Source organism: Cuculus canorus, chromosome 4 (genome assembly GCF_017976375.1).
Source record: "Cuculus canorus isolate bCucCan1 chromosome 4, bCucCan1.pri, whole genome shotgun sequence".
NCBI classification, from domain to species: domain Eukaryota; kingdom Metazoa; phylum Chordata; class Aves; order Cuculiformes; family Cuculidae; genus Cuculus; species Cuculus canorus.
The window spans coordinates 17,589,749-17,615,265 of record NC_071404.1 but is presented as its reverse complement, the minus strand read 5'-3'; the positions used below and the strand labels follow the sequence as shown (position 1 = coordinate 17,615,265).

Here is a 25,517-nt window from a genome sequence, read left to right as displayed (position 1 = left end):
TCTGTGACAACCCTTGCAAGCTGGACCGCTTGCACGCATGCTAAGCATTGAGGTTTGGTTGCCTGTTGTTGATCATTCAGGTCTGAAAATGCCTAGCTCAATTGCCAAAGCCAACAGACCACCTATAATGGTCTATTGATACATTCTTTACATTATATGCTATATTGATAATTGCTGTGTTCCAGCTCTGTGTGTTACTGCAAGTCAAAGTATGCACAAGTCACCTTAAAATATCGTTTTCACTTGATGTACCACACTAAAAAGTACAAATTTCTCAGAACAATTACATTTAAGTAACTAGCCGGTATTTAAGTAACCAACGGTAGCTTTGTATTTATATTAAATGCATTTGAGTGGAATGGCTATTATATTTAGTTTCTAAATAACTTTCTTGTCATCTCATGCTGATAATCGGGTTATATAGCATTATAGAATAAAGTACTGTGTTTTTTTTTTTTTATTAGGACCAAGCATTTGAGATCCAAAGCCCAGAAAAAGGTGGGGGGAAAGTCATGATAGCTTTATTTGCAACTGATTTAAATAAGCATTTTTAACATTTAAAGTAACATATATATTGATGAGAATGAATTTTTTTAATGTGCTTGAGGAAAGACAGTTTATGGTATAATAAACTAAACATTTTAGTTTTTCCTTAAATTAGAACTAAAACCTTATCTAGGAAAATTAGTTTGAAATATTACATAGACATCTACACCCCAAAATTACAGGTGAAGATGCATGAACTCTGTGATCTTGTCGAATTTCTTTTACAAAGGATGATCATATTTTCATTTTGCCTCCTGTTAAGTGAATGATCTGTTGCTTCCTAGGATAGTGACAACCTCTGGTGGGATGCCTTTGCAACTGAATTTTTTGAAGATGATGCAACCTTAACCCTTTCATTTTGTTTGGAAGATGGACCAAAGCGATACAGTAAGAGATATACTTTTTGTTCTAATTTTAAGCCAGAGTTTCTAAACAGAGTTTATCTGTAAGACACAGGTGCAACCCTGGCGATGAGAGTCACTTGTTTGTATTCAGTGACTAACAAGCTCCATTGAAGAATTGCATGCATTGGGAATCCTTTTTTTTGTGGAATTCCTCTGAATTTTGTTACATGAAAATAAATTATTTCCTAATGGATTAGGGCAAATAATACAATATAATCTTTGGAATTTTTAATTAATTTGCTTTGGCTGTGCTTGCACTCCTTGCTAATTTGATTTCTGCAAATATTCAAGTGTTGAGTCTTGTGGGCAAAAACTGTTCACAGAAAAGGGAACTTTGTAGCAAATTTCAGTATTGTTGCTGGAAGGGCTTCCAGATTTCAATGGGACTAGAATAAAAAGTACCAAAAGCTATACCCTTGTTCGCGTATATAATCATTATTCTGCCACGATTCTGTGTGGATCTATGCTGTTTGCATGCATTAAGGACCTGCCCTGGGTACTGTCTGAACAGCAATAGAAGCTTAGAATATTCTCAATCAAGCACTAAATGTAAGCTTGAATAAAGGTGAAGCAGTGAATAAATCTAGTGGCATTGGTATCCATTGCCCACATACACTAAGCAGGAAAAAAGTGTAAAATACATCGAACAAATAGTTTGAAGTGAATAATTCATTCAGCTTTAGCACTAAGCAACAAAGGGTTGAGTAAGCATTTAACAACTGCATTGCCAATTGTTTCGCTGCATTCGGAGTGACCCCTGCTTGACAGTGACAGCTTGTTGCTCTCTGCTTTATGTTCTAAATCTTACGAGGTTCTTCTTTTTTCCCCTGGGAGTGACTGATTGTCAGCGTATCACTCATATACTTCTAATTCCTTTTATGAATTATCTCAGGTATTTATTTGACAAGTATTGCCTTCTCCTGGAGAAAAAAATAACAGCCGCTTTGAATGTATGTTCTGGGATTAGTGTTGACAGAATTACAGTTTCTTGCCTTTCAAAGCAAGTGATAACTCTGTAAAGGTCCTCAAATTACAGCCTATAGCAATGTTGGTAACAGCTGATCTGTCCTGATTAGGTTGAGTCGACTTGTCAGATATCAGATTTGCTAGTTGTGTTATCAGTCCAGAAGGCACAGATACATCAGCAAAAAAGCAATTAATGTCCAGTTAGATCAGAAGAAGCTGTGTTTCTGGAAAACAGTGCTCTATATGAAAGAATTTGTCAGAGAGTAAAATATTCCTGTTGTCACAAATGCTTGATAATGGTTGTGCTATCTGTAACTGGGACAGTTTGGTATGGTGGAATACTGTGTTAGTGTTGCTGCTGATAAGCGTAATTGAAAGGTCAAATTACAGTTTTTAAAAGCCACTAATAAACTGTTTAATTCCTCTGGTTTTAATTTCTGACCTCTGCACAAACTGTTCTTGCTTTTGATGTTGTTATTCACAGCACCTGGAATTAAAGCTCAGCACACAGGACTCTTCCTGTTCGTTCATTTACATAATCTGAACTACAATACTAGTGATTCTTTCTGATGTGAGCAGTATTCCAGTTTAGTGATACTGTAGAGAGCATGCTTGAGCTGTTCCAATCTGGGACTTCCATTGTCACCTGAGCAGGCTTTTGATTGTCTAAGTCCTTCCTCAGGGATACCTCCAGGGTTTCTTGGGGATGGCACAAAGTGGAGGTTGTGTGTTAAGAGAAACCCTCTCTTCCTGCCAGGGAAGTTTGTGTCCAGAAACACGTCTGCAGTTGAAAACAGTGGTTTGGTCCCCTTTGGGTGCAAGAATTAGCAGAGAACTGGTTCTACCTGCAGCAGATCCAAGCTAAGCAGAGACATCTGATCAAGGTCTCTAGTTTGCCCACCCAAGACGTGTGCTTCCTCCTTTACAACTATGGAGGGTCTTGGCATCTCCCAAAGACCATCATGCATCATGTCACCCATTACTTTTATTCCAAGTGACAAGTGAAATCACTGATCAGTGCGGTAGGGCTCCTGTTAGATGAGCCAGAGCGGCAGCATCAAGCATGGAGTTTTGGAAGAGATGGAACAAGTGTCTGGTCTCCATCTGTACTGTCCCCAGTGAGACACCTGCCTTCTCACTCAGTGTGCGCACTCTTTCATATACAGTAGGCATTAAAAGCATTGGAACTGTCTGACAGGAAAGAGAAAAGACAAATAATTTATTCCTGTTCTTGCAGGCACAAACGGTAATGGAGGGAACCAAGATTAGGCCCTAGAAAAGAGAAACGGGCATCCTTTGAGAAGCCGTTTATAGAGTTGAAAGTGATGAAAGATGCCAACCTCTTACCTTTGCTCCAGGATTCAGCTCAAAATTGCCTGTGTTTGTCTTACTGCAGCCTGTGAGAGGTTTACTTACGTTTCTGACACTGATTGTGGATGCCACTTCGTTTTCTTTCCTTTGGGCAAAGGCTTCCCTCTTTTGGTAACTAGCATATTCTCTTCTAGAGCAAATAAATTCCAGAAAAAGTCTTGAGGTGAGGAGGGAAGGACAATTATTTTTTTGTTGTCCATGGCCACAACTTTTCTCTGGGTTATGGCAATTCCCAGTCCTTTTCCCAAGGGGAACACAGTGTTTTGCCCCAGGTTCCTTCCTCAAACCCCGCAAGAGCATTGTGAAAGGCTACTAGGAATTTGCATATTTTCTTCCACTCTTCTCTAATCTTAACTGCAGTCCCTAAACCCTTCTGGGGACTTCTTTGCCTTGCTTGTTTGAAACTTTTCTTTTCCATAGGTTTCCTATGGCACCCTTTTTTCCAGCTGGCTTTCTTTTACCTGGACAGCCCAATCTCATGGCCAGTGCTAATGTTCAGAGTACATAAATCAGGCATGTAAATCATTGTTTGTGTAAGCATAAGATTTTTTACAAAATACTACTTTTACTTGCCTCCCATTTCTTTTAACTTTCAATATACAATTCTGTCCAAGAAACTGTAAGTGTTGTAAACAATTTTTTTTTTAGACTCAGAATACTAAGCTGCTTATTTAATTTCATGGCCCCAAACTGAAGCTTTATGAAAAATGCCAAATATTTTTAGGTCTGCCTTTCACATTATCATGTTTCACAACATTCCTCTCTGTACTGAGAAAAGCAGTTTTCTTCCCTTTCCTGTTCTCATTGTTGGGTCTGCAAGGTTTCTCCTTGCCTAGCATCTCTGAGATTCTTTAATTTGTAGGGGAAAAATAGATATGGGTCAAAGTGGGATTTTAAGTCACTGGGTTATACATATATCAGTGCTATGTACTGATATTCAAGTTAGCTTGTAATATGCCTGTATATCTGTATGGCGCAGCATGTAAAGATACTTACTTATGCCCTGGGAAGAGTAGAGGTCTGTTAGTTCAGTGATCCACCAGTGCTAATTAATTTGATTGCCAGGTTTGTTAGACCTAGACCAGTTATCTTAGCAGAACATTATTCTACCTTGGACAGATGTGTGTTTGAAAGCTTAGCTCAACTTTTCAGGCAGAGATTCTGTGTCAATTACTGCTGTACCCATCTTTCCAGTTCTTCCTGTCTTTCTTCAGTGTTTTATTTCATCAGTATTTTATTTCTGTAGATGTAAGAACTTTACCTTCTGCAATTCTGTCTCCCTGGTACAGCATTCCAGAAAGAAGATGCTATTCATGAATATTCATGAAATTTCAAATGTCCACTGAAAATGTATCTTTTTCTCCTGCTTGCTTATACCCCTTAGCTAGGGTCTGCTATTACCTATAAGCCCTACCTGTGTTATTAAATTCTATGTTTAAATGAAGTTTTAATGAGAAACAGTAGAGTAAATAAAGATATATTTTAATATAACAAAGGAGTAAACTTCTCATTTTTCTCTAGTCTGATTTTTTGGCTACAGTGAGATGGAGAGAAAGCTCACGAGTTCCAATGCCTAAAGTCAGGGAAAGATCCCTAAACACAGCAGAGATGCTACCTGTTTTAAACTGCTTTGAATTGTATTCAAGCAAAACTTAAGAAGTAAACACGTGAAACTAATTTTGCAGTGAGAGGGAAAAGGAATTAGCTTTAATTTATTATGCCCTGGCTTATTGGGCAAAGAAATAAAGAGGATTTAAACAAAACCAAAAAAAAAAGGAAATATGCCTAATGGAGCAGACTTTTTTTCTTCCTGGTTGTGGATAAAACATATTCGTTTCCTGTTAAGAACCTTCTATCCCTGTAAAAGAGTAAATACTAGACTCTGATCCATTGTTGCCCAGGTTCTTTGTTTCTTAGAGACAAAATATTTCCTGAACAGATAAGAGAAACAAGTTTGATTGACAGGTCTTAGCAGAGTCTCATCAGCTGCTGTGCTGACAGCCTGGTGATGCGCACTGTGCTGATGTGGTAGGGACTGACAGGTGATTGACAGCCCAAGACTGTGGAGACAGGAAAGATGAAGCATGCTCAGTAAGAATAATGTGCAGTGTTTATGCAGTACTGCAGAGAATAGGAGCTAGAAAGTTAACTCTTTCAGAGCAAAGTGCCAATGTGATGCATAATGGATGCCATTGCCAACGTACAGAAAATTAGAGCTTGTGTACATTTCACTAAATGCTTTCTGTTCGTGGAGGAGCTACATACTGTGAGGAAGCGAGAGTATGAGTTATCACATTTCTAGCTATAGAAAAATTTCATATATGGTAGATATGGAGTCCTCAAAATGGATTTATTTAAGCCTATAGATATAGAATGTATTGAGAACTTCAGGGACTTTTTATGGGCGTCCATCACCCAATTTTATATGCCATTGCGTAATGTTATACAGCAGAAATTTCATAAGGAACAAGTTGAGCTTTTTTACTCTGCATATCCCTAGAAAAATATAGTGATTTCAGTTTTATTGTTGCTCTGAATCTGTAGCTGATAATTGAGTATGCATTTGTGCTATAATTGCTATTGCAGTTTGTGTTTGGAATGTACAATATAACTGTATCGTGCTTTGCATTCATGCACTTATTGTTCATTTTCTCTGTTTGGTGCATGAACAGTGCTTGATTTTTCTCCATTTCTTGATTTTTTGATGACTGGAATGTTAGAGGTTCAGTTTTCTGGGCAATATTTTCACAGTACTTTGGACCAAAATGGAAAAATCATCAGCTTTAAAGTACTCTATGTGCCTTTAGAATATATTATATAGGGGTTATCTTGGACTTTCCTACAAATTATTTAGTGAATACACAGGTAGTGAGCTGCAACAGATTTGTTCTGCCTTTGTCCCTGTTGATAGCCTGTGCGATACAAGTAACTTTACAGCCCTTTTATGGGGTAACTTCAACAGGTATAATGGTGAAAAGCTATGGTTGGTGGGTATTTCTTAAAAGCAGGGAACGTAGTTTGGGAATAAATAAGGATATGTCTTTGCCACACATTCCTCACTTGTTAACTATTGTCAAAAAGATGGTTTTGAGAGGCTGGCATGCTTCATTATGACCCCAGGTTTCTGTAAAACTGTTGTCTGGCTTCTCTCACATAACTCTTACAAAGAAAATTAAACTTGCCAAGAGAAATAGATTGTAGTGTTTCCAGGAACATGCTCTTTCCTTTTATTTAATTTTTTTCCATAGAAATCCCAGTCATTAAACATGATTTGAGCATTCAGGTACAACACTGTAAATTGGCCTACCTTAGTGAGAAAGATTATTCTGTCTTCATCCCTATATGCCACTCTCTTAGTTTGGGGTTTTTTTTCAAAGTTTCTTGGCAGTTAATGTTTTATAATTGATAATTACTTCTTAAAGTTGATGTTTTAAAGAGTTCTCAATCCATTTTATATATGCTGTATTAAAACTTTATATTACTAATTTTTAGTAAGAATATCAGCAATGCACTAGTAAGTCAATGCATTACAAGCGTCTTAAGTGTATTACACCTCTGCACTTATCTTTGTCACCCAAACTTCTGTAAGCTCATCAAAGAATAAAATGAGATTTGTTTGACAAGACCTGTTTTACATAAACCTATGTTGACTGGCATTAATTACATCTCTCTCACTTCAGTCTTCATCAGTTAAAGACTGTATAATTTTTTTCACTGTCTGGATTGATATTGAGCAAGTGTATTATGTTATACACTTACCTGACTGTATAGTGTCCCTTCTTAAATACCAGCACAACAGTTGTGTGGGGTTTTTTTTTTTAATTCATTGCTATTTCATAACACCACGTAGAAATGTGCAAAAGAAACTCTTAGAATTGCTAATTTTAAAACATTGACTCCTAATACATGCTATTTAACGTCATTCTTAGCTGCTGATGGATTAAGAAGCACTTGCCATTTCAAGTTCAACATTCTTTCCAAAAGCTGAACAAAAAAGCTTTTTATAAATTGTTGTTAACAAATTTTCTGTTTCCAAATTCTGTTAATTTTTAATAAATTTCAAGGTCTCGCGTATTTTCCCTAGTCCATACAGTCACATTTTTTTCACTGTCACCTTCAGCATCTTGTTCTAGTAGTCTGTGTTTCATAATGAGTTTTTACAGATTTCTTTTTTTCTTTGTTTTTACATTCTGTATTCATCGTAATTATCAGGGTTGGTTTTTTTTTTTTTCCCTTCTGGTTATTGCCTTATTTTTTCTACTAACTTTTTTTGACAATGTTATTTTCTTTCTCACAGTATAGTTGTGGGTTTTGTGTGTCTTATCAAGTCTGTTTAACAGATTCTTGATTTTCATGCATAGTTTTTATCCGTATTTTGTCCCACTCAGTTGAGCTTTGATGAATCGAGCATACTGAAGCACCAGCTCTATCTCTCCTATTGACTGGGATTGCCTTTTATTTGTCTGTACAGAGCGTATATTTTAGATGGCATTTGTACAGAAACATGTGGTCTGACAGTAGAGTGTCCAGAGGAAAGCAAAAGTCTTGAAAATAAGACTTTCTAAGAAAAATGAAAGCGTTTGAGTTAGATTGCAGAAGACAAGACATGGGGAAAAAGGACAGGGAGAAAAGGGACATAATAATAGGATATATCAAGAAAAGACATGTGGTCTGTTTCCGTATCCATGATGAAAAGGAGAGGAGATACTGGCCTTAAATTGCATTCAAAAAGTGCATTGAGAGGTTAGTTCCTACCGATAAGAAATACAAGGTGCTGGAACAGATTCCGGGGGCGGGGGCAGGCTGTGGAGCCTCATACCAGCCAAGGGGCTGTGTCTGACCTGCATCTCTGATTCCCTGGAGTAACAAGTACCAGCTTTCAGCCCTTTGTTCAGTTCAGGCTCGGCCATCACAAGTCCTAGAATGATTTTCTCATCTTGGGTGCTAAACTTTTTGTGATTAAAACCACCTTACTATTTCTCGTTTTTAGCAATATGAATAATGTTTTTCTAGTACTGTTGGCTATGCAAGACTTCCCACATAAATCTTCCACCATTTTCCTTCAGAACCTTCATTTTTCTTTTTTCCATGTTACTGACAGGTACTGAAGGAACAATTCCTTCTAGTTCCTGGTTTGCCATTAGCAGATCGGAATTAGGCCTTCACCTCTACTCGCTGTAGGCTTGTTAGTTAGCATAATCTCCCTGTGCTTATGAGTTATCAACACCTTTAAAAAACAAAAGCTGTATTTCATAATATTGCAGAGTGTCAGATGTGCAACATGTGTGTGCCTGCATATACATACATGCACAACCTTGTGTAGATACTCCATGGAAAGGTTTACTGTGAAAACTGTCCTATGAACCTCTTTTTCAAATATCTTATGAATGAATACAAGATTTCAGATATCTTACCAACGAGTACATCAACTCTTTTCTGCTTGTTACTAAGCGTGTTACACAAATCAATGTCATGCGAGAATCACAGCGATGCGTGGGCTTTTCCCCTGCCCAATAAAATGAGCAAATACAAATGGCTGGCTTTTGTTCACCCATTTTGTCCAAATTATGCAATGATCAATGCTTTCTTTCTGCTGGGGACAATGTTAATAAAATGCTGGAAACTCATGCAAAATAATGGAAGTTAATAGCTTTTATGCCAAAATGTTAAACAACTTTTCACTTTGCATTGTGTGATGGCAGTTGAGAAAAATTGGTCAGTACTTTTCTATTTTGGTGAATAACTTGCAGACAGATCAGTGTTTGGCTTCAAATGGCTTCAGTACATTAAATGTAGATCGTGAAGTTTTTAAAAATTGAGAAATAACAATGTTGCTATAGTGAAAAATATTTCTATTATGAGATACAGTTGTTATTACTTCAGCTTTTAAAATTATCAAGTTATTTTTAAGATGGTCAGTTAATATATATTAGGTTCTTGCAGAAAAGTCTTCTAACATACTTACAGAGTTCCTGTAAGAAACAAGACTCAGTCTGAATATTCATCCAAAACTAGAATTATATGTATCTTTCTCTTAGTAGCTAGGAAATATTTTTCTTCCACATTTTCATTTCTTTTGTTACACTTATATTGTTTCTTTTGCAGAAGTGAAACACCCCACTCTGTGAGTACCTAATCAGTGTCATAAAAAACTGGAAACCTTGTGTCAGAGTATATTTTCATATTGTCACCTCAGTTCTAGACCAAAGAGAGGCATTTAACTAATTTTAGTAGTTTTACATCCAACTAGTATAAACTATAATGCTTTGAAGCGTATGGATTGCCTGAAGGTATGAGTAACTAATTTTCTTTTATAGAGCACTAAATAACTAAACAGTGGACAGGCAGACTTTTTTTTAGGTGAATCAGAATATCAATTCCTAATGGGTCTGGGAGCTTTATGTATAATACTATAACAACAATAATTGGAAAGTTGTATATTGCACATATATGCTTAACACTGCAGGTAATGGTGTTACAGATCTCACAGCTCTAGGACACTGGCAGGACAAGGCTTGCAGATGGTCTCCTTTAAGTTAAGATAGTAAACAAATTTGCTGCAGAATACCTTTACTCACAAATTTAATCTTGCAGATGTGTATGAACATGCATTCTAATATAGTGTTTGCTTTATTACACAAATACACATGTTGTTTACTGCACAAATAAAATTTTAATAAAATTTTGACGTTGTATTGTAGTGATGCAGTAGTGCTGTTCCATATGATGCAGTTTATTTTTAGGCACTAGGTTTTTACTGTAGTGCTATATTTTAAAATGGCTTAGAAGAATACAATATGCGACATTACCAAAATTATGGAATCTTTATAGAAATATATTTAAACTGGGTCAGCTGCAGCACCGTGATTAGTAGAAATAGAGGCAAAAGCTGACTCTGGACACAGAGATACTGTTCCCAATTCCATATTGGAAGTTTCCTTGAATTAATGAAGTCATGATTTTTTTAAAAAATCTGCTGTGTGAGAGAAGGCTAAGATATTATACAGTGGCTATCATTCTTTATCATATTGAATTCAGTGCTCCAAATTATATTGCCTTTAAAATGTTGCTGACATTTTGCTGCTCCACTATTCTGATCCATGCAGGTTTCATACCATATTATTTTAAGTTCATTCTGGTGCATATAGCGGTGTAAGCAGTACCTTGCATTTCTTGTTTCTTCTCTCCTTGTTTTCTCAAAGAAGTGAGTTCTGTGGAGTATTGTTCAGGATTTTTCAAGAAAAATGCAGCCAATATGTTGTTACTGTTAAAAGTTTAAATCAGAGAGGACAGTTTATAGGACTATGTATTGGATTTGGAAGAGAATTATTGAGTTTTATTATATTCCTTTGGCTTTGTGAAGTTCGAACTACGCTTTTACTGAACTACTGGGAATGTCCTGTCTCCTAAAGATCACTGGTGCCCAGCTCTGCCCACGCAGAAAGAACTGCGAATCTAGGTGCAGCATTTTAGAGCTGCTCTTTTTTTGAAGGTTCTTGGCTCCAAATCGTTGAAAGTAAGTGTTGGTGCCTTAATTTTGTATTGTATAGGAAAGCGAAGAGAAGGAGTACAGGCTAGCTCGGGTGGACTAGAGATTGCTTGGGCTGCTGACAAGATAATGCTGCACTATACAGAGTTACCTGCAACCTTGTAGTTTCACTGTGCGAGTCTGTTTCATTGCTGTCACCAACTCAAGATGTGTGGATCATCATTCAACGGTTGAGAGAAGTGTATTGCTCAAGTGCGCTATCCCGTGCAACTTAGCACTGGACAAGAGTCGAGGTGATGTCACTTCCATATATCTACTCCAGAATGAATTGCCTGCTCATAAGAGTGTTCCTTCAGCCAAAGGGGCTTCTGCCTTGCTTGCAGTGTCTTGAAAGTGCTATTCCTTCATTATCAGTGTTGTCTTTTTTATTCAGCTTGAAGCAGCTGCTTTTCATCTGTGAAAATTGGGCTAATCTTAGAAGTTTACCATTTTGGATATAACAGAGGAATGTGTGCAGAGAAGCACTAGTGGACAGCTACTTTTTCAGCAGCAGCTTTTGAGTCAACATCATCTGTACAGCTCAACAAGTGCCTGAAAGTAGATGTTCACCATGTTGTTGTATCTTTTAAAAATCCATTACTGCTCCTATCTCCATTTGGGTATGAAAAAAAGCTTTTATATACAATTTTATCTAGTCCAGAAATATTAGAATATTGTGTAATTCAATTTTATTTTTTTTCTTTAATGTCTAGACCTGAATTAATAGGGCATTACTTTTCATCCTGATATCAATCTTGTTCCTTTCATTCAGGTCCAAATTCTTTTGTAGTACATGATTTAATTTACTAAAATGAGGTAAAATGAAACCCTGGTCTGGGGAGCATTAAACTGGCATATTTTTTGGTGGTGCATGTGAAAGCAGCCGCCTGCTGTATAACTGGTTTTGTTTCCCTCCCCTCTTCTAGTTGCTCAGAGACTTTAAAACTTTTTTGACCCTCAAGATCCAATAATCTATATTTGTTCCTCTCTATCCCTTCTCCTGACCTCATCCCCTGCCTTTCAGCCTTAAGGAAAATCAGTACATCCATTATTAAATGAGATTAAAGAGATTAAAAATACACTTTTCTTTTATAACATCAAGTCTCTATGGCTTTTTCTTTTTAAGCGATCCTGAACTCAAACCAGCTTGGTATTCCCTAACTGAGGGTCAGTGCTTTCTTTTGTGGCAAATTAGCTTTGATTTGACAGCTATTTTTGTTTCAAGATTGTATGCACACCAGCTTTTCTGCTGAGGCTTGGCTCTTAGGGACAGTTGCACATGCATGGCTGGCTATGCATCAAATACCCTTTGGATTCTGTAATCCAAAGGGATGCTCCAGGTCACAGTTGTTTAATAAAAGAACAGGAAAAAAGTCCAGGCAAAGACATGTTGAACCAGAACATGGCCTTGCACCAAGAAAATGTTTATCAAGTTGGAAAACAAAGGAGTATCTGCCCTTCCCAGAGTGTTTCTCTTCAATATTCTGGCTTTCTTCATCATGCATGCACAACAAAATTGAACTGGTCAGTCGGTTAGAGGATATTTTATACTGAGAGAAAGGTTCAACTTTGCTTAGTAAACTGTGCGTGACCTGTAATGTGAATTTGTGTACAATTAAAGAACCATATCATTATTGTAGGGAGAAGGTGCTTGAATAAATAGAAGGGAAAAGTCTGGACAAGATATTCCAACTTGGTGATCCAGCATCTCCAACCATCTTCAGAAAGGTAGAGTTTGTATTGTTAGCACTGCCAGGGGCAGCTTGCTGATTAATCTGTTGTGCCTGTAGCTGGAGGCTACATCGACATTAGTGAGCAGTGCATTGCAGTAGGAGAGGATCTGAAGAGCAAACCAGCTGATGTTGAGGACATGACATCCACACGACACATGTTTTGCAGAGGTTTACTTTGGACTAGGTCCAGTTGTGTCTAGTGGTCTTAATGTCTTTTAGTGGCTGGCATAGAATCATGGAATACTTTGGGTTGGAAGGGATGTTAAAAACCATTCAGTTCCAACACTCCTGCCATGGGCAGGGATAACTTCCACTAGATAAGGCTGCTCAAAGCCTCATCGAACCTGGTCTTGAACACCTCCAGGGATGGGGTATCTACTACTTCTCTGGGCAACCTATTCCAGTGCCTTACCACCCTCACAGGAAAAACTTTATTCCTAATATCTAATCTAAACCTACCCTCTTTTAGCTTGAAACTGTTTCCCCTTGTCCTGTCACTGCACTTTCTGATAAAGAGCCCCTCCCAACTTTCCTGTAAGCATCCTTTAAGTACTGGAAGGCTGGAATAAGCTCTCCTTGGAGCCTTCTCTTCTCTAGGCTAAACAAGTCCAACTCTCTCAGTCCGTCCTCAGATGGGAGGTGCTCCAGCCCTTTGATCATCTTTATGTCCCTCCTCTGGACTCACTCTAACACATCCATGTCCTTCCTGTGCTGTGGACTCCACAACTCAATGCTGGACTTCAGGTGGGGTCTGATGAGAGCCGAGTAGAGGGCAAAATCATACAATCGTAGAATCTTAGAATAGTTTATGTTGGAAGGGACGTTGAAGATCATCTAGTTCCAAACCCCCTGCCATGGGCAGGGACATCCCACTAGATCATGCTGCCCAGTCACCTCCCTTGACCTGCCAGTCATACTTCTTTTGATGCAGCCCGGGATACGGTTGGCTTTCTTGGCTTCAAGCATGTGTTGACAGCTCATGTTGATCTTCTTATCCACCAACACACCCAAGTCTTTCTCTTCAGGACTACTCTCAATCCATTCTCCACCAAGCCTGTAATTGTGCTTGGAATTGCTCTGACACAGGTGCAGGACCTTGCACTTGGCCTTGTTGAACTTCCTGAGGCGAGCCCAGACCCACCTCTGAAGCCTGTCAAGACATGCATCAGGTGAATTCCACCTGATTCCTCTCTGGAGAAGGGAATCTAGTTTGTGAGCTTGGAGATCTCACCACAGCGCAGGCCAAAGCTGGGTAATTCAACCACTGACTTTGGAAAAGTGGCCCTTAACTGGGTTAAAAAGTGAGAGTGACTTTAGCTCTGGAGCTCACCCTATGTGATAATGCCTTCATTAGGCATCCTGCCAGATGCCACACGTGGCATCCTGGGTAAAAAAAGTTGCTTTAATATTACTTTTGATATAAATTATAGCATAGAGGGAATAACACCTTGCTCTTCTCCCTTGCTTCCAACAAAAGACTTGTTAGTCCTGGAGGGGTCTATTCTACATATCTAGCACTGATTGCGTTCGTGTGATAATGCTTTTTTCTTGTCTGACAGCAACTCTTCTCCAAGCTCCTGCTTGATTTATTTTCTTCTACAAATGTGTAGAAGGTAAACTATTCAGCATGCTGCCTAATACTCTTTCAATTATTTTAGTCTTTCTGCAGCCTTGCTCCTCAGCTATGTTTCTGCCCCTCCATGCTGCAATTTTGTCTGCTTCAGACTCACTTCCCCCATGTTGGGTCAACCAGTTAGCTCCAGCTGACAGTCCTAGAGTGCTGTATGAAAACGTCATCACTTAGGGAATGCGGTCGTGCATGTTCTTGGCATACTTTAAAAGCTAGTCTTACATCCCAAAATGCCTTCTTCTGAAGCTTCTTCCCCCAGCATCAATTCTCTCTAATAATAACAAAGATAAAAGGCCTACTTAGAATCTGATGCTGAGATTCTACAGTGTAGAGCTCAGATATAATAAATATAACTTCAGTTGCTTCTAGCAATAATTTTTTCAAAAGAATGTAACCAATATGTCAGTAGAAATATTGTGGGCTGCCATGACTTCAAAGTAGTATTAATGCACTGGTATGTCTCTTGGTTGGTATGTCTCTTGGTTGTAGAAAGGTGCACACATATATCTAGATTGCAATAAATTTGTATACTATTGCATTCATTTGTGCAAATATATATGATTGTGTAATTACAGTCTACACTATTGCAGTGCAGATACACAGGGAGGCAGGGTTAAGATTGTGCTGTCGGCTTCAATCCTGGGGTATTTCAGTTTACTGCAATGCAACAGTAGCTTTTTATTTGAAGCTTTTGCTGCTACTGCTAGAATTAGGATCAATGCCTCCTTCTCTTTGGCAAGTCACTGCTATCTTAAATCCAGATATGTGGACCTGGTCCTTCTGATCAGTGCATTGGTCACCTGCAGCACATGAAAAAGGTATTAGAAATTGAAGTAATGTCTATGGGGGGAATATTAGGTGATACAGAAAATGGCAGTGTAGCTTATCAGCAGAAGTGGTCAGCAACACCTGTGACAGAAGTACACAGAGCAGAGCATCTCCTGGACCTGGACACCACTAGCACATCTTGCTAAGGAAAAGTGAAGTTGTGTCCAGTGAGACAGTTAGTAAGGACGTGCCCTCTCCTCGCCTTCATCGTTACAGAGCTACTTCTTCTGGAAATAAAGGACTGACGCAGCATTTAGACCTCCCTCTAGAAAGGAAGAGATGTCACTATTTGATTTTTGCTAATTTGTGCAATGTATCATGAGCTACTCATTTAATTCTATTTAAGTTGAATAATTGTTTAAAGGCATTTTAATATCTACTGAAAACGCTAGTTATTTTTCAGAGACAATAAACAAAAAGTATTATTTACAGAGAACCTCTTAAAGCCATTTTTAAACAAAGCTTTAATGGGATAATACTGGTATGTGAGAGTTTTCTGGCTTGTACGTCTTTCTAATTGTGTATTCCACTTCTGTCACTTCTTTTTTAAAGTAAGGGTTATTGCAATTGCACAGCATTTTTAATTTGTCCTGATGAAACTGATACATCTACTCACCAGACCGTGACACATTTCTCTAGACCTGTTGATAGGATCTAAACCATACTACTTCTGTGTGCATTGAATTTGCAAGAAAAGTCAGCAGGATTGAAAGGGACAACCATGAGTCCTTTACCATGAAGTTTTGAAACCGTTTTAATGTTGGAGAAAAAAGAGTTGGGAGCCTGGATCAGACAGCTGTGTTACGACAGCATGTACAGCTTTTCATGTACACATTACACCCAATTTTCATTCTCCCTAAAGGACATTAGAGATTACTTTTTCTGGAAGCTTTTCAAAAGCTTGTGTCTTTCTCTTTCCCTTCTTTATACAATCATAGTTATACTCTAATTTTTTTACTCTGTTACTTTATGAAAGATGCTATTTGACATGTCTAGCTAGTTAAGTTATTGAGAAAGAAACAATGAGAAAATAACATCTTAATATACCCATTATATTCAAGTCAACAATGCTTGGACAAAGCATTGCGTTTGTTTTATACTCATATGCCTTACCCATGCAACAATAAGGCAAAGGGGCAAAGACCAAAGTTTTCAGAGGTGGAGAATGCTTGCAGTCATTTTTACAAGTTTTCATGTAAACTTCTTATTAATATATCCATGGCTGTCTTTATATACAACCATTTAAGGAAAAGAAAAATCACAGTTAAAACCATCTTGCTACCTATTTAGTGTCTCAGCATCAGTTATGAAACTTATTTGTGAAAGTTAAACTTTTGCTTTTTCATAAAATAATTATTAGTGTTTCCAGGTTTCAGGCACAGTCGATGGTAAAATGTCATGCATATCTAACCTTCCTATTTGAAAAGCAGTCTAGAAAAGATAGAATTTGGTTAATTACATATGAGGAAACTTACTACTTCAGACAATGGGGCTGAACGTATTTTATGGAATATATTAAAATGTGTGTTCTTCTAAAACAAAGATAGGCCAAAACATTACTAATTATGAGAGTCTTTGTGCAGGTTCACAGCAGTGCAGCAGTTCTTTTTCATTCAATAATTACCTTGTTCAGCTAGTATCCACCTAGCTCTGTATCTTTTAAAGAAAAATAATCTTCTCATTAATTCATGGCACATCTCCAGCACTTTTCACCAAAATATGGGTCTGGAAATTTAACTGAGTTTTAGATTTTCCAGACTGAAGTGAGCAGCTCCTTCTCAATTATTTGTCTCTCTCTTTTTCCATTCCTTATCTCTACTATTATACTTCAAATTATGCTGTACTTAGTTGCCTGTGCTTGAATGAATTCTGCCTAGTGCTACATAAATGGAAAGAACTCCTTGTCTCAGTACAAACCAAAAAATATGTGATTTTTTTTTTCACCTCTCCGTTTCCCCTCTAACTTTGTTTGTTAAAGTTTAAAAAAAAAAAAAAAAGAAAGACCTATACCACGTTTTTAACTACTCACATATTTTTCAGCTAGAGAGAGACATGATTCCTGTTCCAGGGGTGGCAGGTAACACAGGAATCCTTTAACAAAACATATGAAAGTTTCCTTGGATGATGTGAGAGTTACATTTTCTTCTTTTTCTTCCTCAGGAAGAAATCTAACTTCCAGTTTCACATCTTAGATGCTTCATGCTCATTGAGAATAGCAACGATCAGGTTTATTCCATTGCTGAACTAGTTTAAATATAGACATCTACAAAGACAGCAATAATGAATCGCAGCTAATGTCCTGTTTATTCTTACAGAGCTTTTGTATAGATTCCTTTGCTGTCAGTGAAGATGCTTTTATGATTTCTGTAATGTATTTCTCTTTCAAAACAGCAGAGAACCTTTCATCTGTCTGCCATCATTACTATTTACAATTGCAGCAGCACTAAAGATGATCTTCCTCAAGTTTCCAATCCACAGTATTTTCTCAGGTGCTTCAAAACTGCCAGAAGTTGTTTCAGGGATAATGCATTTAATATAGACTATTAAATCTGATGCCTTGAATTCCTCAAGATATGTTAGGACTGACACGGGCTCTTATTTATTTTCCCACAGACCACACGAGAGAATCCTTTTATTTGAAATCAACCCAATTTTATTCATTGCCAAAAGTGTAGTGAAAATCAGTTCAGGATGGCAGAAAAGTCATAAGATGCCTTGTTAAAGGTATATCTTATCAGAGTCCTCCACCCAGTACTTTAGACATGCTGCAGAGTAGGAGTCTGATTTTGCACTTAAAGAATTAAAAAAGAAAAAAAAGAAAGGCATGAGGAGTGGGTAATGGTGTTTCAAAGTCCTCTTTTGCTTTTACTTAACACGACATCTTAAATAGTTCTTTTTTGACTTTGTATGTCAGTTGAGTGCCCAATTCCCTCATACGCTTTCACATCCTGACCTTGTGCATAATCTGGGAACATGAAAGTGGGAGAGGGCAGGAAGGGGCTCTGGCCTGTTGGATCCCCCCTGTGAAGGACTCATTACCCTTACCAACTCCTGAGCTGTCAGTGCATAGTACCATGCTATGTGACATCCAGAAGTGCCTCTTTGCAGCCTCTGGGATGACCGTAATTCCCATAAGTCTGGAAGCTGAATTTGGTCTAGCAACTGCTTCTTACCTTTTCATAGGAAGAACCAACCCTTTTTCCAGTTCTGGAACATTTACAGGCATGTGTTGAATCTGCCTTCCTTTCACCATGCACTTTTATGCTTATAGTTCCAAGGATCTCTTAAAGGCTTTGGAAATACTGATCCATCCCACCCAACTGAGCCATCTGTTAGAAGGTATCTGGATTTGTCTGGTTTGGGGTTTGGGGATTTTTTTTCTAATTTCAGTCAAAGTAAGAAATCTCCTACAAGATTCAGTGTCGACCTTCCTTCCCTGTTCAAATAGCAATGCATCGTTATGCAGAATTTTACTGAGGACCACCTGCCTTTCATTTGAAGTTTGGTTAGACTGTACTATTTCTTTTAAGGCATTCATCAGTGTTATGTCTCTCTGTATTTGGGTGTCTGAGCTCCTCCAAGCTCCTTGTTACCTTCTACTTCATCCCCTACTCTCCAGTGCGTGAAAAGAGTCAGCAGGGGTCCTACCACAAGAGCAAATTCTTCTAGCTGGAGATGTGACATCACTGCTGAGGTTGGCTGGGGAAACAGGACCTGAGATCCTGAGGGGCACTTGGTGCAGTGGACAATAAAGGATTGTAAGAGGTTTTAATGTCTGCCAGTAGGGTAAACACTGGAATAGGAGGTAGGAGAACAATAGATCCCAAATATTTATTTTTGTGCGTTCATTTCTAAGATATACTTGAGGCTTGGTATTTGGCTTATAGCAGATGTGCAGGGAAACCTAGTATCTGAAAAACACAGTGATCCTTCCCAGACTGTTGTGGATTTTTATTTTTTTTTTAGAGTAAACATGGGGTTTTTAAGTAAGGTGGATTTTTTTCTTAATATCACTTTTGAGTATTCTGAGGTCTTATCTCTTGTGAAACGCAGCACAGTAAGCTGCATGGGTAGTATTCTAAAAACTGAAAATAATGAGTCCAAGGTGAATTGTCTTGCTCTAGTTATATACAGATGCCAGGAAGAAAATAAAATCTTCTGAGTTATTATTCCTAAACTTTCACTACAAAATCAGATTTTTTTTCTTTAGACCACCTTTCCTAGACTTTGTACAAGATGCTGCCTAGTTAAAAAAATGTTTCTGTAGTTAATCAATTTTTTAACAATCATTTACTTCACTTATTTTTCTGCTGTTGCCACAGTTTGCCTCGTTTCAGAGAGAAGGCACTGAAACGGCATAGAAACCGCTCTTTTCTCACAATCTGGAAAATGGCCAAATACCACGTTAAGTTACGTATCATTCTATAAGATCCAATGTGATTTTAAGATGAGAGTCAATGAGGTCTAGCTATGTAACCAAAAGCTTGAAAGCCTGCATGATCTAAGCTGGACCTCTTGTGAGTTGTGTATCACCATAAAACAAAATGCAGATATTCTTATTTTGCTCGAAGTGTTACTTGTTATCTGAGAAGAATTCACAGAACTTGCATAGGAAAAACCTCTCTTCCACATTGGCATCATTAATCCTGCATTTTCTACAGCAAAATACAAATTAATTTTATGTAGCGCAGAGCTAAAAATCAAAGGTAATAAAACCTTGCAGGTTACTTCTAATCTTCTACAGTGTGTCTGACTGCATCACATTATCAGTGGAAAAAAGACAGTTTCCATTTCAGCACACAGTGTTTTTCAGCTTTTTATCATATAGGCTCTTGTTTTTATGAGGAAAATTACCATGCTCTCATCTACTTTGTCTCTACCACTTTTATCATCCTGGAAGTGAAAAATTCTGTACCTAGTGATTCCTGTCAAGTAGCTGTTCTGAGTATTTGTGCTTTTAAATACTTTTCTAGTGTGATTTTTCTTCTTTAATTCATAACTGAAAGCTACTGTAGATAATACTGTTTAAACGATGCATTGTATGTGCTAAATAAAACTGCTGCCTTCTGGTATGATTTGTGACTGAAATTGCACCTCAACAAATGGAGAAGTTCTAAGGGATGCAGCTAGCCAAGGATCAAAATCGTGCCTACTGTGATTGTGACAGTTAATTCAGGTAAGATTTGTTCTATTGGACAAGTTCAGATGCTTTCTTTGATTGCCTGTCCTAAACACTGCCACACATGAGAGACAGGTATCCAACAGCACAAACTGACTTTCTGCATACACAGGTGCTGGGACCTTCCAGGCTCAACCAGAGAGTTATTGTCTGCACAAGACTTTCTAGTTGACCATCTTGCAAATGGAAGTCCGTCCACAACTTAGATAGAATTAGACGATGTGAATTTCGGTCATCATGTTTTCAGTGAAGTATCTGTCTGCTTGTGAAACCGGTCCTTCTTACATTTGTTCTTGTTCTTGTACCTGCATTTCTTGTTACTGAGGAATGCTATAGTGTTAGCCTGTGAGGATAACGAACATGGACAACAGCTTTCAACAACAGAGTCCTAGAATATGGTCTAGAACAAGTATTTAAGGCCTTACATTTTCAAAATTACCAAACACCTTATTTTCCACAAAGTCAATGAAAATTAGCTTGCCTGGTTGCGGAGTGGATTGTCATAGGCACGCAGAGGAGGTAAAGGCTGCGTGCATGTCACAAGCCAGTGTGAGCTTAGGTGGCTGATACCACTAGTGCAGTTGAAAATTAATATCAAGGCACCTTTTAAGAGTAGTAAATCTGCACAAATAGCCAACATTTTCACTCGCTAAGTTTTTAACATCCAGGATAACTTTGGGCTGTATTTCTAAGTTTCTTAGAGGTGAGAGAGCCTCTTAGAGGCAGAAGGTAATGCTACTGATTCTCCATTATTAAATGTCTGATAGTAAAGGAAAATGCTTGTTGAATCACATGGCAATTGTGCATTGGATTTGTGAGGCTAACTTGTTAGTGATTTATAGCTATTTCATTTTGGACAGGAAAGGAAACCTGTTAGGTTCCTGTGAAAGACTGAGCCTCATCCATACCACTTCTTCAGTCGTATTATTTTGCGTAGTAGTGACAGTCTGTGTAGACTGCATCATCTTGTCTATGCCTATCATTTGTCTTGTAACTGTTAGGCATCATATAAATACATGGCTAAGGAAACATAATTGAATGAATTATACAATAATTTTATTAGCTGACACAAAAATCAACTTCTACACTTTTTTCCCTTAGAGAAATACCATGACATTTCTGTAGATGTGAATTAAAAATGCCATATAGATACGGCCTGGACTTCTGAACTCTGTTGAAAATTGAATACATATAGCTGTCAAAAACAGTAGCAAAAAACTAGGCAGTGAAGAGGCAGATCTGTCATTCAGACTGATTGGGCTTACATACATTCACCACTTTCTGTATCTTGCACTATGCAGTATTTGATTGTCCAGACGGCTTTTATCAACCGTTGAACTGACAGAAGTCCATTGAAAATTGCCCTAACGGTGTGTGAATTACCTTGCTATGATTCCTCAGACACTCAAGAGCAGCTGTTAAAGGCTGAATCCACTAGTCTCTGTGCTTATGTCAGACTAAGCAGGTGTTACTTCTATTTTTATTTCTTTTATCTAATTATTCATTTAACAGAAATTGTCAAATAAAAGTCCTTGGCAATTTTTTTCAGCTAAAGAGAGAAGAATTTGTTGGAATGCAGTGTTTATTCCTTCCCTAAAGTCATTTTGTTTCCATTCCTTTAAAATACATATCCATGTTTCACTAAGCTTAGTTTTCTCAAATAGCTAATTTGTCCTGCTTCCAAAGTCCTTGCTTTATGTATTGTAATGTCAAAAAAAAAAACCCCAAAAAAACCAAAAAAGCAAAAAGACAAAAAGAATTGGAGAAAATTGAAATGCAAGGACCTTATTTTCAGAAGGAAGTTCTACAGGTGTAAATTGGTTCAATGAGTTGGGTAGATTTTATGTTGATATTTCATATTTCCCAAACTTCTGTAGCTACTTTTGAGGCGCTGTTCCTGCTGTTTACTAGCACTTAAAAATTTACAGAGCAAAGACTTTTTTGAGTTAGTAGATTCATCTCTGTTTCTTTGTCCTTTCCTGTTTTCAAGACCAGCTACTCTCTGGCAGCGATTGTTTTGTTACCACTCCCTGCTCCCTACCACATAAGTTGCCTACTGCCTTTGTGTAGCAGGTGAGGTTCTTAACTGGCAGTTAATTTGATAGAAACTAGGCAGCGTAATGCGTGTGGTGTGTTGCACAGGGCATGAAATGCAGTGTTTGACACAGGGACCACAGCCAGGAATGTTAAGACTCTGTGCTCAAGCCTTTTTCAAGCACCTTTTTCTGATCTGCAGCACTCAGAAATCTGTGTAGTAAATTACATGCTGTATTTCTGCTCCTTATTCTTTGCATATGTGTGTGTATGTATATATTTTCAAGAGTCTAAATTCATGACTCATGTCTGCAGTTTTATATATAAAGCAAAGTCTTTGAATGGACAAAGTTTTAATGTGTACAATGTTAAGAGGGACATTTAAACCTCTCAGAACTGCTCACATTGTTAAGACAAACTTTCTAATCTTTGACTCAAGTCTGTAACAAATTAGGTTGAAATCAGGGAATGTAATGGGTAATAATGTAATCTTTTGAGAAGAATTTCATTCTATAGACCGAATTTTAAGAGGCGGGACCTGAATCTGATCTCATGTTAGTGTCCCAGTGCTGTCATTCATTGGTTTGGGTGAGTTACAAGACTGCTTTTTGGAACGTGTCAAATAAGTATTAATCCTTCAATGCCTGAATCTAAGCTTGAGTGTCTAGAGTGGATGTAGATATATCATTTGGATATGTCTAAATTAGATAATGAAAGCTTCTTTGTTCTTCTGGCACAATTGACAAGAATCTGGAACTGGAGAGCATCTCAGTTGATATCTGGAATCCCAAACATATCCCAGTGCCTGCTAGGAGAGCTCAGATGTAAGTTTAGCATCTGTGACCACTTCTCTTGTTCTGGGTTGCACATGGGGTTCTGGGTTATCTACAAAGAAATGGCAAAAGCATCTACATGCTATCAAACCAGGTACTGTGGTTCATTTTGCGAGGTCTCTGAAATAGATTATGTGAGTGCAAATATTTGTCAGAACTTGTCTTGGCTATTCACTGATTTTAAACAATTCGACGACTATCATGCTGCTTCCCTAGGTGCTAAAAATCAATGATAATGCCAGACTACTTTGTTCATTGTTATTTTAGAAAATCCCTAATCAAAACAAGTATAAATGCTGATGTGTGCTCAGTGGTGGAGTTTTGTGTGTTCCTTGGAAAGATGATATTCCCCGGAGAGAGAGGAAAGGATTAGAAATGATAACCACTTTTTAAATACATCAGCTTGCTCATGTGTGTGGTGTTTTTTATCAGCTTTACAGCAAAAGCTTCATTTGATTTGTGCAGGGATGTGGATAATAAGGAGAGAGGCCAGCGAGCTGATTTTTATAGTCTGTTTGTAGCTTAAACAAAGATCTGGGATTTTGCGGATAAAGATCAACTGAAATACAGCAGATTATGCAGCTTTGTTTTCTTTCAAAGATTTTTTTAATTTTCCCACACACAGCCTGGTTTTCATGTGTCCACTCTACGTGAAAACAGGGAGTTTTAAAGCAGAATTTGTGGCAGAACTTCATCAAATCCTGCTCCTTGACTGTGGCCAATTCTTTGTATTCAGAAATGTGCCCTGCTTAGTCACTGTTGCATTTGTGATAGACAGGATTTGAACTTAGACCACCATGATATTAGCAAGCACAGTTCTTGCTGCTAAAGTGCCACAGTTCTGTATAAAATCCTTGAATTCAAACAAGAGGTGGAAAACGCTGCTGTCTTCACTGGAGGGTGAATGTAAGTTGGTGGCATGGCTCCAGTTTTTTCTGTGACACAGTTAGAAAGCTTGTCTTGCCTCCTGTAAAGGAGTGGAACACAGCGCTGCCAACAGATTTCTCAGTGCAGGCAGAAGTAGTACTTTCCCTTTTTTTTCCATTTAATTTCTTGTTAGCATTGTATACTTCATGCTTAAGTTAAGATCACTTGAATGCAATGTGGCTTCTGGATGCTGAAAGTCAAAAGGAGAATTGCTATTGAAGCCCAGCACTGCAGCTTCTCCACAGAGTCTGTGGTTCACAGCTTGCTTTCTTGTGAAGCTGAACAAGATGCCTTCACAACAGAGCTGGGACCTCCTGCATTGCTCGTTAGCTAGAAGTGTAAAGAACCAGATTATAAAAAAGCATCACAAAGATGCTCTGTGTGAAAGTATCCGCATTATTATCAAATGCACTGCAGAAAGATAGGCAAGTGCAAGGCAGAGCAGCAGGACAACACATCGTTTTAGCAGTACTGCTCATTTTCTTATTCTGATGAAATTTTTTGTCCAGTGATGGAAGAAATGGATGATTTTAAAATGCATTTTTAGCTTAGTCTTGAATTTAGCTTCTTTCAGAACCTGAGATAGAGATGTTGATCACATTTATTTTTTTAAATGCCAAAGGAAAATCATGTTTCCCTGCAACACTCGGAAAGCAACTACTATTTCATCCACTGGTACATGACCACCTGGAAGTTCGATTGACTAAGAATTCACTAAATAAAGCTGAATCTGGAGGGAATATTTCCACTGCAGAGAAAGCTGCAAGGTGTAACTCAACAACTTTCTTGCAGGCAGTTTGATATAGTGGGCAGAGCTCTGACACAGCTCCAGTGGGAGCACAGGAAGACATGGGTCTCAACTCTTGTAATTTGTAAAACAATTGAAGCAATGCTTTTGACTTATGTGTTTTAATTTTTCTGATACATCATTTATATACTTTACATTTGCAATGAGCTATCGTTTTCTTTTTCGTCCCTTTTAAGCAGGAAACAGCAAATTGAAAGAAGGTGGTACAGACAAAAGGAAGCATTCTTAAATAAACTAGAGCTACTTGTAGGAAGATTGAACTAGCTGTCAGTGACTTAGAACAGCTAAGGGATGGGATTTGATTTTGCTCTTAATAGCTAGAGTGTCCCTCGTTTTAGAAGACTACTAGATATTTTCAGCTTATGCTTGCAAATTTGCCCTCTTTGCTGTAGTCATATCATACCTCATGTACAACTGACACCTTGATGAGAGATTTCTGAGGATGGCTCAACCTGAGCGATCAATTGCTACATATTCAATTTGCAAAGCACTTCTGGTTTTTAGTGAGGTTAGGATGCTGTCTGAGTTTTCCAGTACTAAGGGTCAGAGCCTGACACTAGTTCTCATATTAGCTAGTACCTAATCCTGTATCAGCTTCAGTGGGGATGAATGTTGAATGCAGTATTATTAAACACAAGTTAAGGTAGCTGGTGTTATCCTCAAAAGAATGCATACACATCAACATATAATAGATATGGTTAAAAAACCAACACATTTTATAAAACCATTG

At 37.9% G+C, this 25,517-nt stretch overlaps 1 protein-coding gene across 11 annotated transcripts in view; it reads left to right on the top strand.

Moving 5' to 3' along the window:
* Positions 1-25,517, top strand: part of LDB2 (LIM domain binding 2) — a 215,142-nt gene that overhangs the window by 75,296 nt on the left and 114,329 nt on the right. For all 11 annotated transcript variants that reach the window (XM_009570202.2, XM_009570201.2, XM_054065803.1 and 8 more), the window contains exon 2: positions 831-933. In XM_009570202.2, coding sequence (XP_009568497.1) covers positions 831-933 — 103 coding nt within the window. The remainder of the gene's footprint in view (positions 1-830; positions 934-25,517) is intronic.